The following is a 22,153-nucleotide window of genomic DNA, read 5'->3' on the forward strand; positions in this document are numbered from 1 at the left end:
CCGAATGGGGGACCAGTTAACCTCCGGAATATTTTACACGAGAGTATTCCATCTTATCATAATATAAATTGAGTGGAGTAGCTGCGCCTCCTGGGGATAATAATGTGGTGGTTTCCCCTTGCCTTTCACATCGCAATACAACAGCCGTTAAAGTAAATGTTACCACGCCTGAAGTGAAATGAGTGTCGCTGTACCGACCACCGTGGTCTCCACCTTCACTCAAATGAAGAAGAGCTGCTGCCCTCTCCCCCGGGTGATGAGAGGCATGATAGGGAAAGTGCTCACTTTTTATAGACAGTATTGATTTACTTCAGTAAGTACTTATTCCCGTGATATAATTTTTCCGCTTAAAATTCAGTTAAATGCCAGAAAATGACTTCTAAAATTCTCCTGAGTTTCGCGCGCTAAAAAATACCTCCCCCATTAGTCCTATGCCGCGGCGGCGTTGTGATTATTATAATAATATATTCTCTCCACCCCCTGCCTCTTTTCTCCCCAAACTTAAATGCCTACCGATTTTCCCCCTGTCCATGATCCCCCCACGCATCTCTATCAGTACCTATACATTGTTTGTCGCACGACTCCGTCTTTAATAAATGCTTCAAAGTTTCAGTCATTGCCTCCCTCCCTCCCTCCCACTGACTCCGCCCTCAATCTCCACACCCTCGAATTGGCGTGCATTTGGCACTTGCAAGCCAAAAGCTTTCCGGGTTTGAACGTCGCATCCTAACGTCTCTTCCTAACCCCCTCTCCCTAAACACCTCTCCCCTCTTTTCCCTTTTCCAACACTCTCCTTTCCTCCCAATTTCTAACAGAGGTTGAGAAAGAAGTTAGTACTTCGAAAGCTTCCGAGTTTATTTTCCCGTGTCAGTGTTTCTTTTTTTGTTTTTCTATGTTTATTGATGTTGACTAACTATTTATATTACGTGCTACGTGCGTCTCGTTTACCAAAACATCATATAAATAATATATACAAACATATTATACAATATCACATAAATATACGCTTTTGCCAATACGAACTGATTGCATGACAATTTCACTTCATTATGTGCTACAAAATATTTCAGATGCAGATTAGCCAACTTTCCATTTTTCGATTCTCTCTTGCGTTTGAAATTTCTCTTGAACTTTGATGAATTAAATATCGCAAACCACGTTAAAAAATTATAAAAAAACTTTCACTGTGATAAGCAAACATATTTTTTCATATAGTTTTGAGGATCTCTATTATATCTGAAATTTATGGAAGTTCCTTATGTTGGCGGCCTCCCGTCGCCACGTCACGGCATCTTCACACGCTTAATGTGTCGTTTAGATGGCCAATCTTACTAAGGGATGGACTGATACCACCACGGAATGCTGCCGCTTTTTGTCCACGACTGCTTATTCTACAAGTAAACTCGCTAATATCGCAGCTAACCTCAATATATCTAGAGGTTGAACCACTATCCGCAACCTGGTGAACGCAGTCGATGGCTTCAAGCTCAGCCGTGTGTTCTTTTATTTATAGATATTACTGGGAGCCAGGAATAATTCACTGTTTGTCCTTAGTCTCCAACGAAATTCTTGAATTGAATCATTGAATTGTCCTGGGCATAAGAAAAAACCCTTTGGATTTTCAACGATTTCTGACTTCCAGTGGTAGAGAGCGGGGCGTGGTTTCCAACGCGCGGTGCGTATATTTACACACCGAGTTCAAAAAACGTGACGTGGAGGGCATCGTATTCCAAGCAGTTTCAATGTTATTTCGTGTCGAGACCCCTTTTCAACTTGCACTGCCCCATCCTCACGAGCGACTTCGTTTGAGGAAAATATTCCCCACTTACGGCCAAGAAAGTAAACATTGGTTTGGCGCAGCTCTCTCCTTTCCGCTCTCCGCCACGAATGCCGATCCCCTTGCCACTCTTCCCTTCCACCTGTCCTTCTGCCATCATTTTCATCGTGCCTCCAAATTTGGCCAACTACATTGCCCCGTCCTCTTACTAATTGTGATTATCTTCTCTCCTTCTCTTCACAGCACTTCCTCATCACGGTCGATCCATTTGATCCTCATTTATTCTTCGGTGGCACCACATTTCGAATGCTGTCACGTCAAAGCTTCGCTTCCATGGTAAACCATGGTACATGCGTAGCATCTGACGAATATAAATAATTATAATAGCTTAAAACTTTCAAATTTCAATTATTATTTCCTGTAAGAATCTTGTATTGAATGAGATTGAGCACAATTACATCGTAGAATGTTGTTTTTCGAATACTTTACATGCAAAACTATTTTACCTCTACACATTCGTTAGGCCTCCTTGAGAGTTTTATCACACACTTGACTTGAGTCGACTGATAATTGTTTTGGGGGCTATTTGATAATACATTGAAAAAAATGAATAAACCAGAATGTAACTAAGAAATAGCTGAGTATTGTGACTAATCTTTGTTTTGGAAGGCTTTTGAGAAGGATATAACAAACTAAAACCTAAATTCGTATTAATGCGCTCTCCGACCTCCCTTAAAATCGGGAAATGAATACAGAACAGCAGTCCATCCACTTCCCCCACCCCTCAGCCCCAAGTATGACGAGAGTGGATGCGCCACGATGCGGAATGCATTTAAGAGCTCTGAACAAGACGAGAGAGAGAGAGAGAGAAAGAACGCTGTTATTTGGTATTTGAAAATCATGGCGCGGCCAACACCAAAAGTGACAACATGCATGAACGGCTTAAATGATAAAGGGAAGTATTGACATCATAGCAGGATGAGGGAATCACGCTCACTCAAATTAATGCGACAAGCGAATTTTATTTCCGTACCATTCATTTGTTGCGTAACAGACATTAATTGCAGCAGAATTACCTTTCGTAGATTTTGTTCATTTTGTTGCGATAATGCGCATATCATGGCAATGCAATTGTAAATTAGTAATAACAATGATAAGGCAAACAGGACAGTTTTATACTCGACTTGCACGAATGATGTAGCAAATATTTCAATCCAAGATTTCAACGAAGAGTATTGGAGCTTTCCGAATCATTGCCAAGCATCAGAAGACGTGGGATGTGATGCGATGCTGTCATTCGTTGAAAGGCGATGGGTGAGGTGGAGGGGTCGTCAGGAGTCTTAATGGTTGGTGGCGTCGCCGCCTTCATCCGCTGCAAACGACACGCCTTTCGACTTCCTCGACCGCCGCGCCTGCACCTTCTCCTGCGCTCCACCCTTCTCCTCAGCACCCTCCACAGGGGCCTCGGCACCCGCGCTTGCCTCCACGCCTTCCGCTCCCGACTCTGCACCACCGACCAGCTCTGCTCCCTCATCAAATCGTGCACTCGCACCCGACTGCCGCTCCTTTGCCGCCTGCTCCGCCCCCGCACTTTCCTCCCGCACCTCACCGCCTTCTGCACCCACTCCTTCCTCCGCACCTTCGCCTTTTCCCTCACCCGACGCGTCCTCCTGCAATACCGCACCCGCACCCGTAGCCGCTCCTTCCTCCAAACCCGCTTCTACATCCACGCCGGCTCCTTCCTTCACATCTGCACCTTTTCCCTCACAGCACTCGTCCTCCTCCATTACCGCACCCGCGCCAGTAGCCGCTCCTTCCTCCACACCCGCATCCACATTCACACCTTCACCTTCTTCCACACCTGCACCTTTTCCCTCACCCCCCTCGTCCTCCTCCACACCCGCTCCTTCCTCCACACCCTCCGAATTCACCGCACCCTCCTTCCAATCTGGTCCAGCCTCTTCGTCCGCACCTTCCTCCTCGCCTGCCCCTGCACCCGCATCTTGCTGCCCTTGTTCCTCTGGGTGCAGAAGGGAGCCGCTCGATGACGTGGAGTCCAGGATGAGCGGCAAGGTGGGTCTGTAGGGCGGCGCCTCCAACATCAGCAGACTCGGCGCCTCCTGCGACAAACGCACAGAAAGAACACGAAGTGAGTGATTTCGGAATGGATTTGTGTGCTGCTCAGAGGGGTTATTCTATAAACAGGGGCGAGTCGCGTGTTCAATAGCGTCATCAATTGGACTTCCATCGCCGGTTTAATTTGCTAGCGTCTCAAATAGCACTCTGTTGACGTGCCCACGTTTTACCTTACCGTGTTTATAATAGTACATGGACATTTTTAGCAATTTTTTGTCTCGACGACATTTGTAATATGCAGATAGTATTTTCCGATTTTTAACTATCATCGCTATTTAGGCTTATGTAGTCTATTCTTAATTTCGGACACGCCGTATAATACACATCCCCAGTACTCTTATAATTAGCCAATAAAGTACAATTTGAAGGTTCTACTTAAGTTAGCAACTATCATATAAATAAAATTTCCTCCCGTTCTCGATGTAACTTTCTCAAGTACTCTTGAGGAAATATTTGCCTCAACAGCGCAGTGCACATCGGAGCAATGGTCGAGGGCTGCCCAAGAACCATGAGCCGAGGCCAACGCTGAAACCTTCAAATTCCGTTTAAAATCAAAATAAAAATAGTGTCTGACACCTGACTATGTATCGCTTGTACTGCATTCAGTTAATTTGATGGCCGGAAACGAACGATTTCTTGTCTTCACCAACTTATTTTACAAGATCAAATACTTCAATTATCGAGGACATCGCTAAATTTAAATGAAAAATCATCGGGAGTTAACACGAGACACACATGGCCGTCTACAGCCTATCGCCTCTCCACCAATGTCTGTGCTGCCACCACCGGCTTGCAGTGGATTGCATGTGTAAAACGCCGAAAAATAAGTTTCCTTAAAATTTAAGGAAACATTAATAAATTTTCTCAATGGGAATATTATCAGTGTTTCCTCTTCTGGGGACTTCCTCTTTACTAACTCGGCGCATCCATTTGAAGGATGATTGGGGCCCAATGGTTCGATCGATTAAGGAACGAGGAAGTCCTAAGTACAATCCATTCCCTTTATGTTATCGGGTGAGCTCTCGTGAGAGCTCGGACACTCTCAGATGGCTTCGCTTAAAGGGGAGGGGTAGAGGGATCCATTTATTTTCTTAATATTCGCATTAAAATACTTTCACTCGTGAGTAATAACATTGAAAAGTTATTAATTTGATGGATTTAATGATATTTAATATAAATTTTCGCTGACACCCTTAATTACAGCTTATTTCCGGTGGAATTCGGATCGCTTAGCTGTTTGAGACACGGGTGGCGACTCTTGTAAATGCATTTCAGTGCGCGGTAGGTGACAGCGCTTTCAATGGTGGAATGTGGATTCGTGGTTGTGATAATTGAAATAAATATAATATAATAGCAACCACTTTTTAAACTTACTTATCATCTCTCTGAGGTGATGGTCAGTTCAAGTGGCTTAAAATCACCAAATCTTTACTTCAAAATTTCTCCGACGTTTCTGCGGTTTTACTTTTCTCTATCAGGGTTAATTTTAATTTAATATGCAGATCCATGATATCTGTGAGTAATCTGTCACTTAAAATGGATTTAAATACAAAATAACTATTAAAATACTCACCATTTCAAACGACTTATCAGAATGACGTATTAGTGACGACCTCGGAATTAATCCTACGTTTCAGTGAATTATGCCACCTTCTTCATCAGGGCTTATTGTATGCTTTTTGAGATAGATAAAAATATATGATAATCCCTAGTGAATTAATTATCTGAATCGTCGTAGTAGTTCCTGAAGTAAAGAATAATTCATTTTACCCTGTTTGAACTCAGCAAAAATAGCCGTTCACGTCTTGGCTATCACGTTGGCGTTCGTCGGCACTCTGGAAAGTTTTTCGACTAGTTAAGACATATGACGCCATCCAAGATACACGAGGCCGTTTCCTTCCGAAAATCCCAAATCGTATACGATAAGAACTATCAAGCGAGAAGTTGTGAACGAGATATTGTTGCGGAGGAAGTGGCCTAGAAGCGAAAACATGTGCGCGCTCTATTATCCATTATATTATCCAGCGCGGTCACAACGCACAACAAAGATCAACCTCGCAGTGCACTCGAGTCGCTTGGAGGTGCAAACTCTAATCCCCTGAGGCGTGCTTCATTTACACCTGCAATACTAAACCGCAAGCAGTCTCAGCAGGCGTATGGCAAGGGACAGCAGAAAAATGAAGGGAAAGAAAAGCGGATGCGCATGGCGACTGACAATGAATGAGTTTGACCCAACATCCATTAACGCCATTTATCCGGAAGAACAAACACCAATACCTATCCATTCGTCGAAATATAAATAGTTTTATTTTATCGTTTCTGTCCACCATCTGCATCTACAGACTACCCTAATGCAGGTCGCCTCATTAAGCGTGTGGCGGGGGATGTTAGAATACCAGTCCTTTACATAAAAAAAGGAAATACGAGTTCCAATGCGTTTGTTTTCATTAAAAGTTTGCGATGTCTCTATAATTGAAGCCTTTGAGTTTGTGAAACACAATGATGTTGGTCGACAGACATTCCACTGAAGAATTATTTTCATTCCAAGCATGTAATTCATTACATGCAGCACAAGCGATTCTTAGTCTCCTGGACTATCTGCATAAACGGCTGTGCGCTCCGCACAGGTAAATTCAAGTGCTTAAAACTGTTGAGTTGAAATATTTCAGTTTGTCAGCAAAGGATGTTACTCATATATGTTTCTCCCGCTTTCCGGTAACGCGTGCCGAATGCTATTTAGAGGTAAGTTCAGTCGTAAACATTTATTTCAGTGAAAATTATATAATCGCAGTCTTCGTGGATACCGTCTAAAAATCACGAAGTCATTTCACCTGGGGACTCTCCTTTCAGACCTTTAACGTTGGACATTAAAAAGTTTGATGTACCTCTTCTGTTAATAGCGTCTTGGAAAGCTACTCAGGTTCCCCACCGGGCGAATCTCGACATTATGTCCAACGACACATTGGGAACCGATTCGGCTGCCCCAAAAAATAATCTTCCTCATTCTCGAATAAGTTCGAAATCGAAACCGTAAAGGTTATCGTCCACATTGGATGAGTTGATGACGTAATTAGCGTTTTGGTTAGTTAACTCAATCGGGGAGAGCATTTCACTGAGTGACAAAATCGCCCCCTAGAGTGTAAAGAACAACTAACGACATGAAGTCCACGCACATATTGAAGTACCGACGTGATGAAACGCTGAGTATGAGTTGGTGACGTCAGAAAATTATCTGGGAACGGGATAAGGCCATCTCGATGCTTCGCAGGAAAAAAGCTCGAGGAGTGGATGACCTATCGAAACATAGAAAAATTCCCATATATATATAAATAGTTCAAGTTAATATCGATAAACACAGAGACACAAAAAAGAAACACTCACATTGAATAAATAAACTCGAAGCTATCGAAGCACTTCAGGCTTCTTCGTCAGCTATATATAATGTCAATCACAGTTATAGAAAATTGGTGAACTAGTCCATTGATGGATTGGATGAAAATTATCTAATGCCACCCAATTCAACTGTAATATTCTACATCTACATAATATCCTGCGAGCCACGTCTAAGGTGTTTGAAAGGGGGTGCCTTATCACGGGCACGCAGTATGCAACATAATCCTAACAGGCATAGCCACACAATAACGAAGCAATGCGTGAACACAACACAGGTAGCGTGACCTCCATCTAAAAGCGCTCCAAGATAGCACGGCACTAACACATTCGCTTAGAAAGACAATGATTGTCAGCGGTTATTATTTTATACAGTGCGTACTTTCAGGGATCGAAGAGAGCAAAGTGCTTACCGCGAGGAAACACAAGTCAAGCGAAGGTAAAATGAATAGGTGTTATTTTTGGTGTCAATTTAGATGGATATGGAATAAAAATGGACTCACAGATGGTCGCCGCCATGCTGGAAAAACGAGCTGCATCATTTGCTCCTTCAGGCGCCTGTTCCTGAAATACAAATGGTCCATTGATTTAGGCAAAATACTCCGCGATATGTGCGTGGTTAATACGATGTTCATGTTCTCCGGGGCTACATCCAACGTACCACTTTGAACGCAGTCACTCGGGCGGGTGCAAAGTTACATGCGCCACGGATGAAATTCGCCTTGAAAAAAATCATTTGGCAATGCTGGGATTCAAACCGAGATCTCCCGACTGATATATGCTACAACCAAACCATTTTCTTCCCTGACCGGTAATCGGTAGATCCCGGTTCGAATTCCAGCTAATCCAAATGAGTTTTTAGGGCGTATTTCATCGTTGGTTTGTATGCTTTCCGGGCTTTCCATCGTGTTATTTGGCTTTCCGCCGCCGGAAATCCCGACAGCATCTTCAGGTCACAAAAGGCCTTTGCATTCCGACGTGAGAATGATGGCGGGAATGATTGGCGAAACTGTCATCCTCAAGTCAACTTTCAAGTTGAAAAAAGCAATGAATTTATGCGTAGAGAGCACTTGTTGTGAGATTAATCCAGCGCCCATTCGTCAATGGCGGCGTTCAAAGAGAAAAATAATGCGCCACCTAGTGAAACTAGCGCGAACATTAGCTCGATTGTCGACTTTGAATTAACTTGAACATTAGCGTGAAGTGTCGCGCAATGTGATGGCCATTTGTTGAGAAGTGTTTCGTGCGCTTATTATTCGTGTTTCGCTAATTCCGAAAGTGAATCATGGAAGATGGAGTGAAAAGTAATACGATTGGTACATGAGGAACGTAGAAGTTCACTCCGGAAAAAAGAACCTAGCCAACTCAAAAACAACTCCTGTTCAATTTCAATAATGAGTGTGCGGCAGTTCGATAGGATGTGCGTAGTACATTGAGAATAGTGGGCGATCCCACTAAAACACCAGGAAAGGATGTTGATGGAGACTTTCGCGGGGTGGTGCAGCATGCGTAGCAAGGTTTCCGGGTTGACCTCCGCGTCGATTCATCTTCAAGACGACAGTTTCGCCGGCGTTGCAGCTAGCGTCTTCAGGTACGAAGTCGAAACTGTCGTCTTGAAGATGAATCGACGCGGAGGTCAACCCGGAAACCTTGCTACGCATGCACCAGGAAAGGATGTTGCGTGTGTCCCTTTTTCTGCGTTTCCATGTTTTAAAATCACCTTCCTACTCGTTAATTCTACGTTTTCACATGTTGACATCAGTGAGGAAGAGGCGCTCGCCTCACCAAACATCCGGCGATATGTGAATGCGATACGACCAATGTATTTATTATTACCATGTGAACCGAGCCGCTCTTACTGTTTGCGGTCCGTCGCTGCGGTGATAAGTAAGTGTTAAGGGCCTCGCTTATCTCTCTCTCTCCACCTTTGCTTGTTTTCGGCCGTTTCCGGTCTCCCTGCCCTACCTCGCAAGCGTCCTCATCCGCGGTCAGCAGCTCCTCCTACCACCCTAGCCACGTACTTTCCATCAACTTTTCTTCAATCCTTGCTCTTCGTTTCTGAAATATACTCATTATACGCGTTTTTAGCCTTCACTGAGACGTTCTGGTCGAGTCATGACGCGCGGTTCCCTGGAATTCTGATTAAGGCCAGCATGAGTGCTGCGTGAATGCCTGGTGTGGCATGGGCGAAATTAAGACAGGGGGGGTTTGGGTGCAACTAATACCGGGGTGTGTTGGGGTATGGAATACGCACCAGGATAAGCGGTATGTGCGAATATTAAGATAAATGGTTCAAAATGGTGAGTTTTACGACTTTCTGAGGGATATTTTATTAATCCTTACACTATTCTATTAGTATTAGCACTCCAATTAAGTAAAATGGATTAAGCTTTAAAATTTCTCTGAGCTCTGGGGGGGGAGGGAGGGGGGGTAATCCCCAAACCCCCCCCCCCCCCTCGCTGCGCCACTGTGGTGTGGAATAACCCCTTGCCATACGTTCTTGTGGTCGCTTGCTCGATACAAATGCATTCGGACCTTCGCACGAATCTTACTCCGTTCCTTGACAGCTTTAGGCTGCGTGATCCATATTGGAGTGGGCACACCATTTTAGGAAGGAAACACGTTAGGCATCTCCCCGGCGACAGTTTCGCCTCGCTATTTGGAGGAGGGGATCATTTTCCGAGGATCACCTTCAACACTCTGTTGCGTTCCGTAGTTTGTAGTGGTCAGTGCGCCCAAGGCTATGATATCGATTGCAGAATAGAGTTAATGAGAGGAAATGATAAGGGGGCGAGAATCATTAGGGAGGCACTCATAATCAAGTGAAACAAAGGCGATTGATGACGCTTCGTTCATTTCGAGAAGAATCAGAAATGTGGGAAATGCCTTACCACGCGTACCTTCGCCACTTTCCCATCGGCGGATATAGGGGAGGGCGGGTCATTTATGGAGATATTTGAAAGATCTATAAGGTAAATAAATAAGATAAATATTTTAAAAACCACTTTTCTACGGACATCAGACCTGATAACAGATATGGTGTTGCATGGCGCCCAAGGAGCCTCCGAAAGTGATGGACAAAACGAGACAACAGCCGAAATCCGCCCCCACCCACCTCGACCCCCTCGAAGAATATGACCAAAAGGCTTAAACATTTACGTGCAATTACAAATGTTGCTACCATGAGAGTGCCCTCGACATCGGGCAAGTAACTGTAGGTGCATATTTTTTTACCTCCGACGCAGGCTTGCCCCAACGAACGTCGCTGGAACACTGTATCGGTGATTGTTCAGCTTCGGTGTTCATTTGTTTGGCAAGGGCGACTGAAGAGCGATCCTTTGGTTTTGCTCTGACAATGGAGAGGCGGAAGGTCGACTAAGCACTGCACCAATTATAGTGTTGCCGCGAGACGAGACGAGTCCCAGTCTCGTTTTCTGACCTCGGGTATCGTCTCGAGTCTCGTCTCGTGAATCCCAGTCTCGTCTCGGTCTCGAGTCTCGGACGAAACTCTCATCTCGTCTCGTTACCCCCAAAATAAATTTAGCACCATAAAAAGCCGTTAAAAATTTTCTTTGCGTACTTAATCGCTGAATAGGAAAGCCATTAATATAAATTTTAAATATATATTGATATGGACACCATTCACGTCAATGATTGTAAAATTATTTTTTTATTGATACTCAATGAATAAACTCGTAGCACAAAACGAAAGTTTTCTAAAACGGGAATGCAGACACGAATTTAATACAGAGAAATCCACCGAAGGCTTAAAAAAAATAACGTGAAAATAATGTTAACCCCTCAAGCGCATCGGGCATTTAATTAAATCCCATCACAGCGGCCGGATAAGATTTAGATGACTTCGCCTTTTTGGCATGCTATCATTCAATAGTTAATAATTTTCATGACGTATGATCAGTATCGTGGAAATTTTTTTGTAAACATTCGTTATATAATGCGCTACTTTATGATAATTTCTCAAGAAATTTTAATATATATTTATTGTTTTATGCATCTTGTTCTCTAAAATAATGAATACATTTTCAGTTTTCAAAGATTTAAATTTAATTTTTATTTATCTGCGAGATATATAACATTCCATGCATTATTTTACAATTACAAGATGTATTTTAATGATTTGAGGTTGAAAATTTCATAACAAATTGGATATTTTCGAAAGGATAACCCGTTTCGCTACTTGAAAATTCATAACTTCGCCCTTTTATTTGACTTTGTTCTCTTATTACTTCACATAGGTTCTGTTGTTTTAAACGTCAAAATGGAAATTTTCAAATGACTTTACCTAAGTAATTCTGCTTTGTATGACATGATTGGAAGCCATTATGCATAAGCTTACTGCACATTTTTCACACCAGTACACGCTGTCTCTTATTTTCCCATGATTGGCACTAACTGCACACCTCCTTTGGGGGTTTTATTTACAGCAGCTGGAATTCTCCTCACGAAATGTCTTTCAGTGAGTCTTGGTAGTAAATTGTCAAAGGAGTGACGGCCATGTCCAAACTGTCCGTACGGAGTTGCATATCGATGGATAAGTTCTAACAACACTTACTTCAAAAATAGAAATTTTTAGGAGAGCAGAAAAACGATTAATTTTTTTTAAATTGTACATTGAAATTAAAGACCAAAAGTTCATAAAACTGAAAAAGAAGCATTCACTTGCAAACAAAGAGTTTAATTTTGCTTTTATTTTATTTTTTAATGTCGTTACTCTTTGTTTTAGATACCGGCCGATTTTGAGATACATTTTGTGAGAACTTAGCTATCGATATTTAAAAAATATTACCTCAACCTGCTGCACGCGAAGTGATGGGGCCATTTTTCATTCGTGTTTTCCCAATGAATAACATATGAATTTAGGACTGCGGAATTCAATAGTCTCTTAATTAGCTTCAGCACCACTTGTTATGGCATTTTCTTTCCATTAGGTACGAATGCAATAAAAGGCCCTTGAGATCCACCCTACCAATAACCTAACACACAAACAGACTTCCGAGCCTCTTTCTTGCCTTTCAATACTATACCCATTTCGTAGGATCCCCAATTATGAATAAAAACTCGCTTTTCCTCGCGGGGCCTGCGACCTGTTATGGTCACTATGGGTGGTCTTATACTTTTTTGTCTGCCATTTGTTACTGGAGGACCGTCTACTTTTCATTTGGCTAGAGTAGATATAAGCATTATTTACACTTTCAAGTAAAACGAGCGTATGGAACGTAGGTTACAATATGGAAATAAGTTTTTGTAGAAGAAACACTGCAAAAAGTTAATTAAAAATACCAGTTTCTGATCAAACTCGTCGAAATTTTTGTTCATATGGAGCGTTGAATATTTCTGTCACTTTTACCAAACAAGTTTGATAAATGTATTTCGATATGTAATATCAACATGACACCTATTAGTTTGATAAAACAACTAAGATCAAACGCATAATAAACCCAATGTCGTGTGAGTCGATGAAAGATTTTCCAGAAAACCATTTTAATGATTGAAAATCATAAAATTAGGAGTTAAATGTAGGTTTCCTTAAAAATAAATACAAAAACATCGGAGAAGAAATGTGCCTGCATAGGGTATTGAACACGCCCCCCCCCCACGCGTAATAACAGATTATCGACCAGGCTAATCGGTTGCCATGATAAATATTTTAAAAAAAGTTTTTAAATTATTTTTCACATTGCTCGACCAATTTTTGAAATATGAATAATGTATGGTTTGCTGCGGTTTCCCTTTGTAGGCTTACGAGGGGATGATACACACAATAGAATTACGAATTACGTAAAAACTGAATATCAATATCTAGTGCAAATACGCAAAGTGGGGATCCTTCGCATGAATTTTGGCTAGTATGACGAATTTTATCGAAAGATTATTTATCATGATCGCGAATGATACCACTTCAGGAATACCTCTCTTTAAAGTTTTAATGAGACGGGATACACAAACATCTCCAAAAAGCTTTAATATCCAATATCATCCTCATATAAATCTTCTGGTGAGTAGAACATGACAGGATAACATTGCAAATTAAAAAGGATATTAACGGAAAAAAGAACGCTAAAAAAGAAAACGTTATCGCAGTAACAATCAATGAAAATAAAATCATTTTTATCCACCTATCTTTAATGGAAGGTTTGTTTAGAAATATTTTGACTGCAATCGTGTATCGGCAGCAAGACAGGAATGTAAGTTATCAAAAACAGCGAGCAATTTCCTACCTTATATATCCCCTCTTTTCGTTTGAATAAACGTCTTTGATGTAAACAAAGTTTTATTCATGAGGAAAGAAGCCATTAAGGAATTGACTTTTCAAAAATTACTTTGTAAATTTCCTACCTTATCTTCATCATATTTTCGTTTTAAATTGTGGCTCTCTCTGTTCGTTTTAAATCCTTTACCTTCTTTTCTAACTTTAAAACATAAACAAAGCATAAACAAATATGTTGCTATGAAGTTTTGTTTGTATCTGATCGCCGCGCTGCCATTGGATTTTGGTGGTAATTTCTTGAACTGATCCCCATACTCAATTTTAAGAGAAAAGACGGATATATAATGGGAAATTTAGTGTTTTCATAATTTTTCCCTTCCAGGATACACCATCATCAGGAACGACAGAGAACCCAAACCACCAGAATATAACGCAGCAGGGGGAACGGCCGTTCTCCTTAAAGATGGCCTTAAAGGCAACGAAATCAGTCTCCAAGACACTGCCCCACTTGAAGTCACGGCTGTAAAACTTGACACGCCGTCCGGCCCCTTCCAAATTGCAGCGGTTTACCACAAACCTGGAAAAACCTTCCCTGCAGAAAGCTACGCAGCATTATTCCCAGACAACATGCCGGCACTGATAGGAGGTGACTTTAACGCAAAACACGGCTCCTGGCATTCTGTTTCTCCAAACCCAAGAGGAGACAAACTCCGAAAATGGCTAAATGTAAAGAAACTTCGGGCGCTTGGACCAAGGCAGCCGACGCACTACCACACAAATGGAACATCAGATGTCCTGGACATATTTCTACTTACGGAAACCAACATGTCCCTCTCCTGTCACACCACAACAGCTCTAGAAAGCGACCATCTCCCGGTCCTCCTCTATATCGGGCTGAGACCTACCCGGATGCCACCACCACTGCACAGAAGCTTCTGTAGACCTGCTACCACCATCAAAACCAGACCTGGGCGAACCCGAGCAAGTAGACGAAGCAGTCTCCCTGATAACAACCGCAATAACTTCTGCCGCAAATACCTGCATTCCTCTCACCAGACATCAAGTCCCTGACTACCTCTCCCTGCCCACCAGCATAACAAAAGTCATCCACAAGAAAAACGCAGCCCGGAGACGTTTCCAAAAGCACCAAAACCCCGATACCAAACGCCTCTACCAAACCCTCAAAAGAAACGTTGCGGCAGAAGTTCGCGAATTCCGCCAGAAAGCCTGGAACAATAAACTTGCGTCCCTGAACCAAGAAGATGGCAGCATCTGGAAAATGGCCCGCTCCCTGCAGAGCAAACATGTCCGGACTCCACCTATAAAAACACCAAACGGCCAGGCCTGCAGCGAAGCGGAAAAAGCCGAAGCAGCGGCAGACTATCTGGAGAACGCCTTCAAGCCAAACCCCCAAACACCCGACACAGCGGATCTCCAACTCCTCACGGAGCAGACTCCACATCCGCCAGCAACAGAAGAAAATCCGCCTAACATCTCCACTCAGGAAGTAATTGCGGTAATAAAATCACTGCCTTCAAAGAAGTCGCCAGGACCGGACGCCATTCGACACGAGCACCTAAAGCAACTTCCCATCGGAGCTGCATCTTTCCTAGCAATCATATTCTCCGCCTGCATCAAACTTGGCTACTTCCCAGCAGCATGGAAGAAGGCTAAAATCATATGCCTACCAAAACCAGGAAAGCCGCCCTCGAAAGTCGACAGCTATAGACCAATTTCTCTCCTAGACAATTTGGGAAAACTCCTAGAGAAATTAATGCTGCCACACTTGCTAAAATTCTTAGCAGACAAAAACATCTTGCCATCATTCCAATTTGGGTTCAGGAGGGATCACTCAACGCTCCATGCTCTACTCCACGCGACGAGCTTCATTTCCAGCGCCCTAAATTCCAAACAGGTGTGTGCGGCAGCATTTTTAGATGTGTCAAAAGCGTTTGACAAGGTTTGGCACAAAGGACTCATTTGGAAGCTTCAAAACCTCGGCTTCCCTGAATGGCAGCAACAACTCCTTCGCAGCTTTCTGGAATCCCGATCCTTCAGAGTCTCCTGGAGAGGAGAGCCATCATCTGAACGCACAATAGGAGCCGGTGTCCCACAGGGCTCCGTCCTGGCCCCACATCTGTACTCCGTCTACACATCCGACTTCCCCCGAGATCATGGATGGAACACCACCGTCAGCTTATACGCTGACGACACCGCCATCCTAAGCAAATCATATTCCATGACAGGCGCTGCTAAACGTCTCCAAACTGCACTCAAAACGGCTGAAAATTGGTGCAACAAGTGGCGCACTGCACTAAACGCGACAAAAACTCAAACAGTCCTATTTCGCGGAAGAAAACGGCCCGCCAAAGTCCCCGAGCTACGCCTCCTGAAACAAACTATCCCGTGGAAGACACACGCCTCATACCTAGGTGTCGAGCTCGAGGAAAAGCTCAGATACCACCGCCACGTCGCAAACATCCTGCAGAAGATACGCGCAGCACAAATCACACTCAGAACCCTACTGATTTCGGAGGACATCTACCTAAAAGACCGCCTCAGAATATATAGGGCAATATTCATACCCCGCCTACTCTACGCCTCACCCATATGGTCCGGCTCCATAACAAAGAGAGACAAACTCCAACTAGAAATTCGCATCCGCAAAATATTAAGAACCATCCTGAAGATCCCGCCCCGTTTAGGAAACGACTACCTGCACGAGATTGCTGAGGAGCCAACCCTGACTTCAAGGATGAGAGAAGAGGCACTCAAGTTCTACGAGAAAGCAGCCCACAGCACAGTCCCAATTATAAAAAGCTTATCAAACGACGTCCCACAATGGTGGGACACCTACAGGCGGCCAATTTCGGCAACGAACCTGGCCGAACACCAGCCCCCTACGAGAGATTAATTTTCCAAAGAAATTAATCACCAGCGCGGCAAGCCGCGTACAAACCAGCAGCAACGGCTGAGAGCCCGAAGGGCGGAAAGCTGAAACCCGTTCCAAGAGAGAACGGGCACATCCTCACTTGCGGTCATAATTTTTCCTGGGGTTTCAAATAATTTTAGAGGGGGTCGCCGTAAGACTTTCTGTCGTATCTCGTCAAATTCACCCAAAACATTTGTATGAGTTAGTGGTCGTAACTGGGCTTTATAGTATATAGATAGCCACGCACAGGAATTACACCTGACGAGCATTTCAATACACTGCCTGAAAGAACACTACACAGCATGAACGATGAAACTCTCTCACTAACCAAACCAGCATTCACTGAACTATTAAGGTGTACTAAGGGGGTTACGATCTATATGAGGAAAAATAGAGAATATTTGTGCTGCACGCGCGCAACTTCCCCCTCCAACAACGCTTTCTTCCCTAATTCCAGTCCTGTGAGAACTACTTGGCACTGATTCCCACGGTAATACATACCCCTTAGTCAAAAAATTATAAAAGTGAGATGCGTAACTATACCCAGACATTGTAATCTGATATTTTTTCTCGACGAATGAATTGGGGTATCGACTACTCAGAAACACCTGCGGGGATATCGGGTTTCGCTACGGAACTGGAGACTTTGGGAAGAGTGGATTAGGGAAAAAATAGAATGTCACATTATCCGTAGTGGTCCCCAGAATACACTGGCATATACACTGTCGCACTTGAGGTTGCCACCTTGGTCTCATCTCACGAGGGAGATTCACACGAACTCGTCGTCGCATTTGGCTGAAGCGTGGGACAGGAGAGGGAGAAGAGACGCTATCAGCGCCCCAGCACATGCCGGCCGATTCTTCAAGAGGACTCTGAGGGACCCCCGAAGCGAGTCCTCTTGATGTTAGTTCTCTACACAACTCCCTCATAGCGTTAATTGCACAATGACATTATCGACGACCCAGAGGACTCTCCTTGGGTCGTCGAAAATGGGTCGTCCCCTTAGCTCGGGGCCCTCGGCGATCGCCGACAAGCCGACCTGTCCAGACCGCCCCTGACTCGCTGGTTTAAAACAGAATATCATCGAAACATTTAAAAGAAATCTGAAGGCATGAAATCGCTATTAATATTTTATAGGAAATAAATAAATATGTCTTCAAAAAGCAGAGTAATTAGTAACTTGGCCGCAAATCGAGGGATCTGAGATCAAACCCTGGTGAGGGCGGATGATTTTCCCTCTCGCTAATTTCGCACAAATCTGCAAATACATTTTGATAGGGGTTTCTGGCCCCTTTTAGAATGGACTGCATGCTGCTGAAATAAAATTTCCCTCCCCTAACTGGTGTTTTTGTAGAAAATATGATGAATGGAGTTAGAATGAATGGTAGATGAATAGATGCCGATCAGATGATCCAGTTTGGACTTTTTGATTAAATTGACTTTTGGTTAACAAAATAAGTAAAAAAGTTAATTATAGTTATCGCTTTTAATATTAACACCCTCAACACAATTTAGCGACATTATGCTTAATATCCACGCAAAATTCGGAAGATAAATCACGCAGGAAGACGTACATAGTTATTTAAATTATCATCCGACTTTCTGCTGAGGTAATGTGCTCTGCGGAATTCGAAATGGGCCATCATTTTCCCCTGGCAAGCAAACTATAAGAAGGAACTTTTTTATAGTTAGATAATTTATCGAAAAGTTATTGTTGAATTATATTTCAAATTTAATGCTAAATGAAAAAGTTGACGCTAATTCGTCTTAACAGAAGGACATAGTTTTAGGGATAAAGCTATACGAAAAACCAATTAAGGACATATATCTGTATTTCGAGACTTTTAAGAGTCTCGTGGAAGTGGTCTCGTCTCGTCAAAAAGTGGTCTCGTCCCGATTCTTGTCTCGAATGCTACCCAACGGTCTCGAGACGAAACGAGACGAGAATGTCTCGAGTCTCGCGGCAACAAAGCAAACTTGGAAAATCACGCGCGGTCGGTGACCCATTTCCCTCCGAATAGGTAGTAGGTGGATAGGGAATAGGTGGTTACTGACGTCTGCTCCACGGCGAACTCCCGCGACACAAACATCTCATCGATGAGGCTGGTCATGCTGTGAAGACAGTCCAAACCGGTGAGGCCCACGGTGAACATCCCTGCGAGGCATGAATGAAGAGGGCGTGAGAATCAGGGATGAATTAAAAACATAGTGTTAAGAACTTAATTGTAAGTTGCACTTCTCGTGACACAGCAGTCCCCTTACGTCATTGAAGGCGTATGTAGCGTGAAGCTAGGGAAAATTCATCTTCAACTCTATTTCATAGAAAAAATAGCGAAGAATTTGAGCGGACACTAAACGAAAAATTAGCATAATGGCTCTTAGGCGTCAAAAAAAATGAACGCGAGGAGGACGCTGTCTATGATTTTCCTGGAGAAGTAAGACTAAAGGGCAACACTTGAAATTGATGATTGTGAGTTGCTTAGTGAATGCTTGGGTGTTAATTACTTCGTCCTCAATTCCACATGTTATTATTACTCATCCTGAGATGTCTTCTTCCATGACGCACGTTTTTGAGTAAACAAAAAGCGGCAGAGAAGCGCATGGAACAAACTACCACGGCACTGCTAGTTCAGAAAATGACGAAAGAGAGCGATCAGTGAAGTGATGCTCTCCCATTCATTGCTGGACACTATTCTGCCCCGTCAATTCAATCGACACGTGAGATCAATGAATGCGACGTTTCAAGTGCAAAATTGCCTATTCATTCTAACATCTCTGAAATTATGTGTCAACAAATTGATTGTATAATAATTTAATACATGGTCACTGGGTGTTGATATTCGCATTCTCATTTGACGGTATGTGAGGACGCATGCCGCATGTCAATGCGATGGTAAAGTATGTGTAGGTATTCAAGAGCTGAGCGATATTTCCATTTTACTCTAAAAATACTAACCAATTTTTGGATAAATAACTAAGTGTGGAACGGAAGATAATTAAAAAGATTCGTAATTGGTTGTGCAAAAATTAAAGTCTATCATGGGGTTTAAATTCGAAGGAAAATTTACATAAGCACAGAATGAACTCAGCTGATCCCAAATTATAGTCAGCTGGATCTAGCAATGTTATGACTCACCGTTCTCCAGCTGCTGTTTGCTTATAACTCCTTTGTTAATTGGATCCATGGCTTCAAATATCGCCTCCACGTGTCGGGGATGGAAGACCATTGGCGGATCTTCCAGAGTGCCTTCACGAAACAATATCAGCTGCTCCAACAACTCCATTATCCGGACATAGGGGTCATCTACATTTTGAGGAAAACACTTTACTCGCATACAACTCCGCAAGTCGCCTCGATAGGCGAGGGCTGTTTGGACACCAGCCGTTGACGAACAAAATAAAATATGGAGATGTTTGACTTCTGTTTCTAAGTCCCACCTAGATTTTTTAAACCCTTTATTGTTCGCGGGAAAATCAATTCCAATGGATATCCGCTCGGTGAAGTATCTCTATCACTTAATCGTTTCTGTGGGACCTAGAAATGCTGTGAGCTTCTTAGATGATGTTATCTGTGTCGCTGTGAAAGACATCAGTTCTTACAGTTGTAAACACTTGAAGAAATTGAAGCCTAAATGGTAGCCTCCGATTTTTTAGCGGCTCCCAGGATAATTCTCATAAAAGCCTCTTAACGTCCTGTGTTTGCTCATATCGTCAGCAATTTTTGACGAAACGCGCAGTTAAGTCAAATAAATCTGAAAATCTCACTGTGTTTCGAGGTCCGACGGAAACAATAAACGAACTAGAGGCATGTTTTGCCGAAAGGACGAAAATTCGTTTCTGCCTCGAACAAGAAAGGTCTTCTATGAGTGGTTTCGCGCTGATGATCCATGTTTGCTAGAATGATCCATGACGATCACAAGTTTACGGCATGCTTAATACGATAGCGTTGTATCTCCATGGAGATTTAGTTGTATATCCATTATGTATTGCCATAATTCATATTAGCTACTAATTGTCTTTATTTCATATGCCCGAAAACAGGAAACCCAAATTTAAAATAAAAATCGTAGAAAATTATCTCCGAAAGCGGTTTTTCGATTGTCTTAGGCGACCATCAATGGGCATGCCACTGAGGAATAGGCTAACAAGAGTGAGTCTTACCTTAGTCCTAGCCTAGTCATCAACTGTTCTTATCCCCTCTAATGATTGCCGAAGAAAATCGAAAAACTTGTTTCTGAGAGAATTTAATTCCAAATGTAATTGGCATTTGATTTTCCTGTTCAGATTTATTTACGCCGCTATGAATGTACTTATATCTATTCTAATGATCGGAAAGGTACCTGGCTGCTCAGACAACAGAAGTGCCATCAAGAAGTGAAAGAGCTCGAGGATTTTTCTCTTGGACAGATATTCCCTCGCGGCGATCTCATCCTCGGATTGTGGGATCTGTGAAGGTGAAGGAAACTTGAAACATGTAGTTCGCCGTTCTCAACCAATGCTTGTGAACAAAAAAGGTTAAATTTTAATCCTAGCACATATCATAACATTTATCATCCAAACAATCTATGAAATGTGTGCACAGTTGTTACTTTTGGATGAATATTTTTCACAAATTACATATAATTTTGGAAGAAAAACATTCGAGCAACGATAGATTTATCTTTGGTGGGATATTAATATTTTAGGTATATTTTCATTAAATTTCTAGTAATATTTATCGAGTAAGTATTGGCAAGGAACGAATGAGAGCCCAAGGAAAGCGGTCTTCTTAGCACCTTAAGCAAAATACGGCACACCTTAATCCGTCATATCTTAATGCGTGGTTTTCCAGGAAAGGAAATCGTCGAAGGACAAGTGCGCGGAAGAAAGGAAAAGGGCGGCCCAGAATAACTTACATGGCACAAGTTGTGAAGGAAGTAAAAGAGAAGATATACTTAAATTAGAAATGGTTGGCAGATAGTAGAGTTGAGCGGTAAGCTGCGTTTAACCAAACTCAGGATGTTAATAGGCACAGAATCCGTATAGATCACATCATTTACGCTCATCACATTAATTGATATAATCACGTAAAATACGTCATATTTTTCACATAAATCGTATCGCAGGCGTGCGTGATGCCGATTACTTAAATGCTATCTAAGTGGAATACATGCCAAAGCCACGCTAACTTTCAACGGCTTCCCATTTAAAGAATTATTATCCTGGGGATCAAAGTTATTAGGTAATAATTATAATAATAATTTGGAATGCGTCATGGTGTTTATACTCACCTGTTCTTCTTCCAGACAGTGATCCTTATAATACATCTTCAATTCCTGCTCATCAACATTCTCGCAATTTAAGGACCTCGCTGTTTACATTTACTTTTTTGAAACCATGGTGAATGTGAACAACAATAATTTTCGTCTTATATTTCCTCTCAATTCAGGAAATACTCACGAAATGTCATTCGTTTATAATTTATACGGAGTCATTTACAAGTGAACTCATCCAATCCGCAGGGGAAAAGAAGATGATGATGTATTCTGATCAAAGCGAATGCTTTTCTTTGGTGAAATTGTCGCACTAACTATGACTGAAATGAAAAAAGGCAATTAGAATAAAAATAATGCCACTCAAATCAAAATATGCGTGGGGAAAAGTATTGAATTTTTAATAAACCATCGATTTGTCTGTACTGCTAAGTCGC

General features: G+C 42.5%; 1 protein-coding gene across 2 annotated transcripts; it reads right to left on the reverse strand.

The window, feature by feature from the left end:
• Positions 1–2,779: 2,779 nt before the first annotated feature.
• Positions 2,780–21,837, reverse strand: LOC124173615 (fibroin heavy chain-like). Of its 2 annotated transcripts, XM_046553039.1 has the most exons (6): positions 21,735–21,837; positions 20,805–20,910; positions 19,601–19,768; positions 18,520–18,619; positions 7,807–7,867; positions 2,780–3,897 (listed from the first exon to the last, which is right to left on the reverse strand). In XM_046553039.1, the coding sequence occupies exons 1-6, from the start codon at positions 21,768–21,770 to the stop codon at positions 3,118–3,120; spliced, it is 1,251 nt and encodes a 416-aa protein (XP_046408995.1). In that variant the 5' UTR covers positions 21,771–21,837; the 3' UTR covers positions 2,780–3,117. The 2 variants fall into 2 exon arrangements, with proteins under 2 accessions (XP_046408995.1, XP_046409003.1); XM_046553047.1 differs by lacking the exon at positions 19,601–19,768.
• Positions 21,838–22,153: the final 316 nt, after the last annotated feature.

Source organism: Ischnura elegans, chromosome 1 (genome assembly GCF_921293095.1).
Source record: "Ischnura elegans chromosome 1, ioIscEleg1.1, whole genome shotgun sequence".
Taxonomy (NCBI): Eukaryota; Metazoa; Arthropoda; class Insecta; order Odonata; family Coenagrionidae; genus Ischnura; species Ischnura elegans.

Bases quoted from the DNA above. Each gene is read 5' to 3' on its own strand.
- LOC124173615 (XM_046553039.1), bottom strand. From the start codon at position 21,770: ATGTATTATAAGGATCACTGTCTGGAAGAAGAACAG. The intron at 18,620-19,600 runs GTGAGTCATAAC...CATGCCTCGCAG, and splicing joins CAAACAGCAGCTGGAGAACG to GGATGTTCACCGTGGGCCTC. The intron at 7,868-18,519 runs GTCAGTAACCAC...TTTGTATTTCAG, and splicing joins GAGTTCGCCGTGGAGCAGAC to GAACAGGCGCCTGAAGGAGC.